The sequence below is a fragment of the Polistes fuscatus genome, unplaced genomic scaffold (genome assembly GCF_010416935.1).
Source record: "Polistes fuscatus isolate 324 unplaced genomic scaffold, CU_Pfus_HIC Scaffold6, whole genome shotgun sequence".
NCBI lineage: Eukaryota > Metazoa > Arthropoda > Insecta > Hymenoptera > Vespidae > Polistes > Polistes fuscatus.
This window is the reverse complement of record NW_025113140.1, coordinates 8295210-8306170: the sequence shown is the minus strand read 5'-3', so window position 1 is coordinate 8306170 and position 10961 is coordinate 8295210. Positions and strand designations below refer to the sequence as shown.

Here is a 10961-nt window from a genome sequence, read left to right as displayed (position 1 = left end):
CGTAGTCTTCTATTTTGAAGCCACGATCGTTCAATGTTTATTTAATTGAAAACATATTTGGGTGTGTTTGTTGTCAAAATATTGGCAAAATTGTAAAAATAGTTTTCGTATCTTGTAGAAGAGGATATCACATTGTTGATACATTTTATTTTGATTTGCAATGTATATGATTTTATGAAGATCAAAACATTTCTTTATATCTTTACACTTCATCATCTATTTATATCAATGAAATTAATCATTGTTATTTTATCAATTACTTCAATCGATATCAAGCCACTTTACGAAATCTCAGAATTATTATTTGTTTTTCAGTAAATTCCCAAATTTTGTTAGAAATACTCGGTCGATAAATTTAAATTATTAACGATACGTATTTTAAATGTAGAAACTTTTCTTAATACATATAAATAATATTGAAACCTTACTTATCGACAATCGAGTATAAATGATAAGAAAAGAAATCTATGTTATCGACTGTTCGTTTCGGTCGATATACGAGAATCGTGAATACTAGAAGTAGTAAAAGAATTTTCGTCAGACTTACCTCCTTCGTCGGTCATCACTGAAACTGTTGTGGCAGGTCCATGGCCTTCCGGATTGAAAACTTGGAGAGAAACGAGGTACTGCGTGTATGTTTCTAAATTGTGAATACTGTGATTCTGGAAAACATAAGAATATAAATCTTATATATATATATTCAAGAGAGGAAGTTTTATTTGAGAATAGAATTGATTTGAAAAGTATGTCAATTTTATATACTGCTTTCCAACTTACGTCTACTGCGGGATCCCGTATGTAGATGTCTTTCATTTCCATATTCGTTTTGTCTCGCGGTCTATATCCAATTCGATATCCAAGAAATTCTCCGTGTATGGTCTCACGACTAGGTGGTTTCCATGCTAAATATATAGACGTCGCCGATGTGTTGTACGCGCTGGTGATAAGGGGTTTACCTTCGGGAACTAAAAACAGAAGGTGCTACTCTCAAACTTGTGCTACACATATATACATATGTATACGTATATATATATATATATCCATAATTATAAAAGTGGTCTAAGTGGACTACTTTCATAATTATGGGTACACATATAAATATATACATATCCGTTTATTTATATGTATATATAATATACATATATATATACGTAGTACGTAATCGTTTCGCCGCTTTATCGTATAAGAAAATTTATGGAAATATTCCTGGGTATATTAAAACTTCTTAGAGGATGGAGGCCGCGCTCATTGAAAGTCTGCATTTTGAAATTTTCCACGGTCGACCATCCGCAAGAATCTCAATCGGATTCTAAGTTTTACCAAGGAATCTTTTTATAAATTTACTGCCTGGAACACTCGAGCTAGTTTCATCGTTGCAAATGGAAGTTTAATGGTCACAACGTTCGTAGCTTCCTCCCTTTTATCGCAACAGCTCCCTTTTCTTTGCACCAACTGGTGTACGTTTACGTTCGTATATATATATATGAACGTACTGTAGAAAAATCTTTTCGCAATATCGCCAACTTTTAAGAAGTAAGTATTTTGTGAACATTTTACACGGACGTTAGCACCAAATGTGTTGTACAAACTAGAACAACATTTTTTTTTTTTTAATTAACACTTTTGTTCTCGCAAAGTAGTTACTCATTAAAATCTAAAAAAAAAAGGAGAAATATAAAAAAGAAAAAACGTAAATTTACGACAAATTCTTTTTGTACTTTTTTCTTTTTTTTCTTTTTTTTTTTTTTTTCATACCTTCCTCGTAAATTACTGCAAGAAAATTAATCATAAATCTTTGGTACCAGACTCATTTTTTGTTTCCCCTTAATTTAAAAGATCGTACGATAAATTTTATTTCCAATGAATTCTCATAGAATGAAATCTTGCAATTAAGCCGATTAAATTCCGTTGAGAGAGAGAATCCTTGGTGCTGGGAAGGAGAGACAAGGTTTCCATGTAGAAGGAGGAGAGTGAAAAACACCTGCGTAATAATTCTCTTGCCGGGATAATGTGTTTCGTGGTCCCTTTTCGTTGAGAACGAAGGCAGAAAGCTCGTTGTTCCTGTCAGAACTCGGGAGCTGTTCGAAATAATTAGCGTCTGCATCACTTTTGAAACTCTCCGTCCTTTCCACACACGTGAGAAAGAGGAAGATAGACGATATATATATATATATATAACTATATATATATAACTATATATAATATGAATCACTTACACTCCTCCATGTGAAGTCTACATACGAGTTGACTAACTTTCATTCTGTATATATATATTATACTATACATATATATTATATCGTATATGTGAGTGTGTATGGATATTCGCGACCATCGCCAACGCTATGGCAGATGAGAAATTGTCGGAGAAATAATTTCAAGACATTTAATGCTTGCCGTACGTCACTGTGGCCGGAACTGATGTGAAACAACTAACCCACCGGCCGAGGCTTAATGTCCACGAGTAAAGTGTTAATTGTGCAAGAGATCGTCACGAAAGAGAGAGAGAGAGAGAGAGAAAATGAAAGCAAAGTTGACCAAGCGAAAATGGTATCGAGTTACGTGTTGTCTACGCCGAACGGAAATGTGTGGTATCTTAATTGACGTGAATTCTTAATGAGACGTACAAAAGGTAATGTTCAGGAAAAGAGAAACAATTAGACTTGTGTAGACACGCGTTTCAACTTAAACAAAATTTTCCACTCTTCTGTGTCTGTTTGTGGTTTGTTATTAAGAAATATTTCATGATATGTTTGTCTTTCTTTCTTTCCTCAATTATATTATTAAAACTTCACGTACAATCTTAACACGAAGGAAAATAAAGCTGTATTTTTGTAGAGTTTATATTTCTAAATTTAAAAAAAAATAAAAGAAGAAAGAAATTTGAACGAAAATTGGATTATAATTTTCTCGATGATCACATTACATATCGGAAGATTCATTTTACCTTCTTTATTGCTTTAATTATGTATAAGAGTAAAAGGGAAAGTAATTAAATAAATGATAAATGGTAAGTGCATTCCATGGTTATATTTATGGATTTAGGAATAAATAACCAACGGATGAGACGAAATTATAACGAGTTCATAGGCGACATTAGCATGGGTCAGGTGTTTGCGCGATAAGTAGAAAGTGATAAGTCTTTTAGGCGATTTCCGCTCGCCACTTCGTCGAGCAATTTAGCTCAGCGATAAATGTGAGCTACATTTTTTACCGACGCTAAATCTGCGTTAACTTATTATTACCTCGGCGGTGAGTTTATGACGGTGGCGTTGGGTTTTATGCTTCCGTGATAAATTATCGGAGTACCGATTTTCTCCAAAGCATGACCATGCTTTTAAAATGACCGAAAGTAAGAGGGGTGGAGGGTGGGGGGTGGGGGGTAGAGAGAGGATATTGCTTCCTAAGTGTTTTTCGAATCGTCAAGCTTAAAACATAAATGTAATTAATAAAGTCGCGACAATTTTCCGGGATGTTTCGTAAAATGCTGATATCGTTTTTATTTTCTCCTTCCATTTTTAGAACACACAACAGCAATTTACAAATGACAAATTTATATTATACCTCGAGTACCTTATTATCGCGATTTGCGAGAAATATCCAAAATAAATCTTATTAAAAGATAGCATCGAAATAATGGTAAACCATTTGTGGTTCTTTTCAGTTTTTTTTAACTAGTTAAAAAGGTGAAAAAATGATTTACCATTTAAATCGCTTGGATTTATTAAAAAATAATTTTACCGCACGGTGAACCTTATTAAAGAACCTTTCGATGTATTACATTTTTTGTAAAAATGATTGATGCTTTATTAAAATTCTTTTCGATAAAACAATAAAAATTATTTTATCCCTAGGAAAAATAATAATAACGATATCGAAGAATATTCTTTCATAAAAATCAATAAGACTATCATAGAATCTCTTTGGAGTATCGGAAATTAAGAACTAATACACACACTATATATATATAGAGAGAGAGAAAAGTAGATATCTATAGTGTGTTAGAACGCTTCTAATTTTCTAACGGTGCTTTTGCAAAAGGACGAGAGGGAACTCTAACTCGAATGCCACGTCGACGGGTGGGCCGATGGCTAATTGGTGGCTAGGTTGCGCTATATATTTATGGTGGACAGCCGAACGAGGTCCGTAAACGGGAACGAGAAGCGATATACGCGTATCGAAGCTGGACCAAAGTGGTAGGAGAAGTTTCGTTGGTGCCCTATTGATCCGGGAGCGTGGGCTTTCATTTAAGCTATCGTGAATTCCCGTCCTGTACAACGCACTACTCACACGTATATATGTATAGGTATGTGTATACAGGTATATACAGAATTACACACACACACACACACATATACACATATACACATACACAAATAGATATATATATATATATTTTTGTATGGATCCAATCTCGCTATTTATCTTTCTTTCTCTTTCACTGTTGTTGTAGTGTGCTTAAAATTCTACTTTCTCTGGTAGCTTCGCAACCAAAGCTGATTCAAAACTGAATTAGATAAACGAGATTGAATTTGATGTAGAAACTATACGGACGAATTCTACGCGTGTTGTCAATATTGACGCATTGCTTTGCAAGTTAATCGACACCTACGAATATCGCTTTTATTCCGATTCTCACGATGTTGACGATCACTATTTCACGTTGTAAGCATGTCTCGAAAAATAACGGAAACGACATTGCCCTATTTCTACGTTCGATCTCACCCAGAGATACGTTCCTTCGGGTGTGACACTTTGATAACTAACTGCAAATGCTCAGCAAGAGAACGTTTAGGTAATAGGTATTGTATCTATTTTCACAAGACGAATGCAGCAGAGAGAGAGAGAGATAAAAAGAGAGATTCACGTGTATATCGTAGTTTCAAACTATTTAAACGTTAAACAAAGAGCAGTAGCACATATATTATAGTAACAACAGTATTGACATTTACTAACAAACATCCTCGTTATACGCGGTTTATTCATTGAAGCCTTACTTAGATCTAGTAATCAAAATAATATGCTTTTAAGCTTCATCCTATTTCAACCCGATGAATTTATTGGATTTATGCTAGTTAGATATCTACGAAACAAGATAACCGAATATCAAATAAACTCATGTTATTCCTTCGATTATTATGAGCGTATGGAAAATTTACAAATGGCTCAATCTCAATTATGTATATCTCTCTCTCACCCTATCCCTGTCTCTCTCTCTCTCTCTCTCTCTCTCTTTATTGAATAATTTCCCCCTATTATGTATTAATGAGAGAGGAATAAATGAATATCCTACGATTATTACAAACGTATCTATACCTATCGATAATTATTCTAATTGTTTATCAATCTACATGTATGAACAATAATGATAGTATAATTGAAAATGATTCTCCAACTTTGTCTTGTTACAAACGAAATAACTTTCTTGCGATTTTCGATCGGTTAATAGCAAATCGATGTGTTTGAATTTATACAAATGATAAAGAGAAATATAGAGATAGATAGATAGATAAATAGATAGATAGAGAGAAGGAGAGAGAGAGAGAGAGAGAGAGAGAAACGGAAAGGGAATGGACTGGCTTTTTCACATATATACGACACATTTCGGATAACAGTCGTCGGGGTGGTATTTAAATTAGTTATTGACACAAGTACACGCAATTCCAGGACGATACGAGGGCATTTGTTCGCCAATGCGGGTCAGTCTCGATAACTAGATAATTATTCTCGTCTCACGTGGTACCATAATGAACCTACCACACAATGTACACGCTCTCACGTACACGTTCGTGTCCATACCCCTTGACCCCTCCTCCTCCTACCCTATCTCCTCCAATTCCTCTACACCATTCCCTTTTCCCTTCTCTCATATGCACCACCAGTAGAATCACATCGTACACGCATCCTCGATAGCTCGCACGTATGCGTGCTCGCGTTCGTTCTCGTTTAATAGCTCTGATTCTACATTCCCTCGTATTCGACAATGCTCGGGGTCGGCTGCATTTCCGCGTCCCAATTCGCCAGAAACGCTAAAAACGAGCCCTGATTGTGAGTTTAGAGCGACTATTACGTTAGCCGCGTGCACGTCCCCTAGATTTACAGTGTCATCAAAAGTGTCGTCAAAATGTGACGAGAGCGAGCGAGAATATCGTGCCTCGCATAATGCTTTATCCGGTGATTCAACTTCTCCCTCTCTCTCTCTCTCTCTCTCTCACACACACATGTACACGCACACTTTTCTCTATCATTCTATTTCTCTCTCTTTCTTTATTATTTTTCGTTTTATTTTTTATAAAGTATGCATTAGTCGTACAGCAGAAAAGTGTGCGAAAATCGAGGAAATCATCGCAGCGTAAAAAGAATTCTAGAGAATCGCACCTTCTATTGAAATATTTTTTCTTTTGATACACGAGAGAATACTATATATGTATATGTATATTAAATCCAATCCCGTACGAATTGGTAGACATTAAATTCTCGTCCAGCGTTTTTCGCTTCGTCGCTTCCGGATAACGCGATGCCCAATGTCCGATACACGAACACGACTCTTCCGCATTTTTTTTCTTTATTTTTTATTACTACAAGTTAGCCCATAATAACCGAAAGGGAAAAAAACATATGTATGTAACGCTCGAGTTATTATCTCGATCGGAGAATTAACTGATATAATTAATAAGATTGATATCGAAAAGGATAGATGAAAATTATTAGTTTGTTTGTTTTTTTATTCTGATTTCAAGGTTGAACGTTCGAGATTTTTTTATTTGTTGGACGTATGACCATCGCTCTCCTTATTTTTTGTTTGTTTGTTTTTTTTTGGTTTTTGAAGTTATACTTCTTTTGGCACGTTTGGGAAAATGACGTTTGGGAAAATGTAATGGGAGTGATTTTTTTCCGAGCGTCTGTAAAAACGACACCATGAAGTTTGTCGGTATTTATGACGCGCGGCAAAACGATTTCAAGTTTACGGCATGAAGTTGTCTTCTCTTCTTCTTCTCTTCCCCCATTTTTTCTCAAGCGGGTCACCCATTCAAGTACTAATCGTACTCAGCGCTGCTTGACTTAAATGATCGAGCGGGAAACAATGCTATCACAGCGCCATGGCCGTTGACGCGTGAAGTTATTCGATATATCTCTCTTATATTAACTGTAGACTGATATCTATATTTTGATATTTTTGTTTTTTTTTTGTTTTGTATTCTTTCTTATATATGTAATATATCGATCGATTGAAAATATGTTTCCTTTCTTTTTTTTTAAAGTTATTTTTGAGATTATTGAGGTTATGTTTGTTTTAGTACGCAAAAGAAGTATAACTTCTTACGTACGTACATAAGTACACACACCAGTTTTTTTTTTTTCGTTTAAGCCACACGAAACACGTCGTCAAGAGCTAATAGACGTTTTCGTTGTTGTTATCATCTTTGTCTTTGTCCTTTGTCGTCGTTCATTCTCAGCTTCATTTCTAAGCTGAGTTGTATGGATCTACGCCAAACTTCTTGCAAGCTTTCATTTCTTCTTGCGATCAGGCTGGAACGGATGGCGCGTCGTTACAGCGATAAAACGGAAATTACGCTTCTTCTGTGTTACCCTCGAAAGAGATCGCTAAAGAAAAAGAGAGAGAGAGAGAGAAAAAGACCAAATTCGCGTTTTCTTATATTTTCCTCGAGCACAGAGTTTTCCGATAAAAAATCACTTGGTTGAACATCGCGAAAAGGAACAAAACAAAAGTAAAAAAAAAAAAAAACCAAAATAAAGAAGACATTCCAATTTATCACTAACCACCGAGAAAAGCCTCGAGAGTATTAGAATATTTAAAACAAAAGATATAATGGAAAATAAAGAAAGAAAGAAAGAAGGAGAGGTGAAAAAAAAGAAACGTAAAAGAAAAGAAGAAAGATCGAATGCGAAAGTAATAAATAAACGTAATTAAATTCCATGGATTCCTCGAGTATCATTCCTCTTTTTTCTCTTTCATTTCCTTTCTTTCTAAATGTAATACTGTAGTACACGATGTAGGACGAAGGGAAGAGAGAGGGCTAACATAAGTATTAAAGGGCGCGAATCTTCGTACTAAAGAGGAGGACCATCGTGAACATTAATTAAAAGCAACGAGGTATACTCGATCGAACGATAAATCTCGGCCGGGCTTCCTCAACGTCGTCCTCTTTCTTCGAGCTCTTTTCGAAGTCTTTTTCCTCTTCCTCCTGCTCCTCCACCTGTTCAACTTCCTCCTGAACTTCCTCCTCATCTAATTCCAGTCGCGCGGAATTGCCTCTTCGTGCACGACCAAGCCGCTAATTGTCCTAACCCACGATCGGTACACGAGGAATTTAGGTCGATCGAGAGGGGAGGACGAGGGGGTGCAGAAGCAGGAGCAGAAGCAGGAGCAGAAGCAGGAGGAGGGTGAGGGGAAGAATGGTTGTGCTCACGTACGTTACAGAAGCACCCAAAGCGCTGGCAAACTTTGTCGGCCATAGGAACGATGAACGAATCAACGAACGAACTGAACGAACTGAACGAACGAACCAACGAACGAACGGAGTATACAGGTGGATGTCGTTGAATCCTGTCTGCGTTTAGAGAATTTATAGGGCTCGCGCGTACGACGGCTCAACCTATTTTCTCTCTTTCCCTTTCTATTCATCCCATCTCTCGTCGGGGTGCAAGACTGAAACGTCAAGTGGAAAAACGTTAAGATATATGAGAACAAGTGAGAAAGAAAGTGCACACACCACTCTCGAGTCTCACTGCAATTAGTGCCTCTTTAGTCACGGGCCCTGCCAACAACCTGGCTTGCGCACGCGCGCGCACGTGAAGGACCGACCAGACTAACTACTTTCAACCTTATTCTTCTTCTTCTTCTTCTTTTTCTTTTACTCTTACTTTTCCTCTTTCTCTTGCTTCCCTTTCGACCCTCGCCCTTCGCCCTTCGCCCTTCTTCCTCTCTCTCTCTTTTCTTTATTCTCACGTTTCTCCAGGCACAAACCCGTTTACTTTACGCTACTAATGACCGAAGAGCGTGAGTCATTTAATCCGTCTGCGAGGGAGGATTTGCGGAATCATTGCGCAAATGCTCACAGTCTCTGTAATATGAAGTTCGTTTTTGGTACTACCATCTCTCTCTCTCTATCTATCTATCTATCTATCTATCTCTTTCTTTTTATTTTTTCTTCTTTGTTTTACTTGTCATTCGCAGACGATAAAAACGTTTGATCAACGATTCAAGAATGAAAGAAAGAAAGAAAAAAATCCAAAGATATAAAGAGGTACTAACGAGAGCCACCAAATTTGTTCATAAAGAACGGAAAGGCAATTATGATCGAACAAAAAAACGTACTCTCTCTCAAGGTGATGATGTAGTAGGATGCTTGACTCGGTTTGCTGCGGCCCATCGCGTTTACTGCTGCCACCCGAAAGCTATACACCGTAAACGGTGTTAGATTCTCGATGGTGTAAAATGTTGCGTTTGTCGATGTCACAATTTCTTTCATTTTGTCCCACGAACCATCCTCGTCGACTCTGTAAGGAAAAGAAAATTGTTAGCAAAAACAAACATACGAGAAGTAGGAGGATGTCTGTTTTTTTTTAAAAAAAAGGAATGAAAAATGTACGTTCGAAATGCGAAAGTATTTTTTACAGAAAATGCTCTTCAAATCGTACGTGTTGATATAACAAGAGAAATATCCGGTTTTTTCATAATGTAATAATTGGTCATCCTTTGTTTTTACTATTATTTAAATGTTTTTTAAGTATCAGAGTCAGTTTAATACCTATTAAAGTAAGAATAATGCCAAGTAGATTTGTTTCAAAATAACATATCTATTAAATATACCTAGAATATTCGATAAAATAGATCTGATATTTCATTAGACGAAAATTTAAATTAAATTTATTTAAATTTAGTTGAAATAATTGAAGATATTAGTAAAGTATATTAAAGTGTTCGATGTATCTTAAATGATTGATAATTAATCGAAGAAAATGAATATTGTAGTCTAAAAATATATATATTTTCATGTTACCTTCCTCTTCGAAATCTTTTGTTAGACTGATAATGTTGATGTATTATTTAAGCATTTGAATCTCAGTTTGTAAGCAAAATTCGTTTTAAAAATGTGCTTGTTATTTAGAGCGAATTTCGTCATAAGAAACACGTAATGGAGATGCTATATGAGATACATAATGGACCTGAATGCTCAATGCTCAAATAATCAGCGACAGTTAATCTATTAAGGAGTCTATTAGAGTTAGTTGGTGAAAGTGAGTTTTTAATATCCGAGTACTACGAATGGTTTATATCTGGATTATTATCCTAAACGAATATCTGGGTTTTAACATTAAAAATGCTCTTCTGATATTTCTGATTATATATATATGTAGATACGTCTATAATATATAATTCTGTAGGTAAATAGAGATTAGTTGAACAAAATTGTTGGGGTTAGTCGATATTATCTCACGGTTAACGTATATCTAATCGGGACTATAAACGTGAAATGTTAATTTGATTTGACGGTACCGTGGATCGATGTTTCATATCGACGCACGCGCTTCTCGTGAGATAATAATCAACGTTTATCGTTTGCTCTAAATATATAACAACGAGCACCGGTTGACCTCAGCGCCTACCGTACTATCGGTCGAGTTTCTGTTTACGTTGACGTCGCCTGTTAAACCAAATGAACATTGCAGATATTTATGCATGTATTCGAAGTAATATATAGGTATGTGTGTATCGTTAGAATAAACATAGAAAACTACTAATTCTTGTTACTTTCTAGGAACTATATGTGTAAACATATACACATGTACACACCTTCGTTTCTTAAGGGATAAAAGAAAAACATACGTGTCAACAAAGTTTGTCTAAGCATCATTAAAAAAGTTACTCATTTGTGTTCTATTTGTGTGTGTGCTTGTTGAAATATCAATCGATTGATCGATCTATGTGATAACATTTG

General features: G+C 35.7%; 1 protein-coding gene across 7 annotated transcripts in view; it reads right to left on the bottom strand.

The window, feature by feature from the left end:
- Positions 1 to 10961, bottom strand: part of LOC122523146 (tyrosine-protein phosphatase 99A) — a 323865-nt gene that overhangs the window by 25637 nt on the left and 287267 nt on the right. For all 7 annotated transcript variants that reach the window (XM_043644766.1, XM_043644762.1, XM_043644765.1 and 4 more), the window contains 3 exons: positions 9338 to 9519; positions 778 to 965; positions 548 to 662 (listed from right to left, as the gene is read on the bottom strand). In XM_043644766.1, the coding sequence (XP_043500701.1) occupies positions 548 to 662; positions 778 to 965; positions 9338 to 9519 (485 nt within the window). The remainder of the gene's footprint in view (positions 1 to 547; positions 663 to 777; positions 966 to 9337; positions 9520 to 10961) is intronic.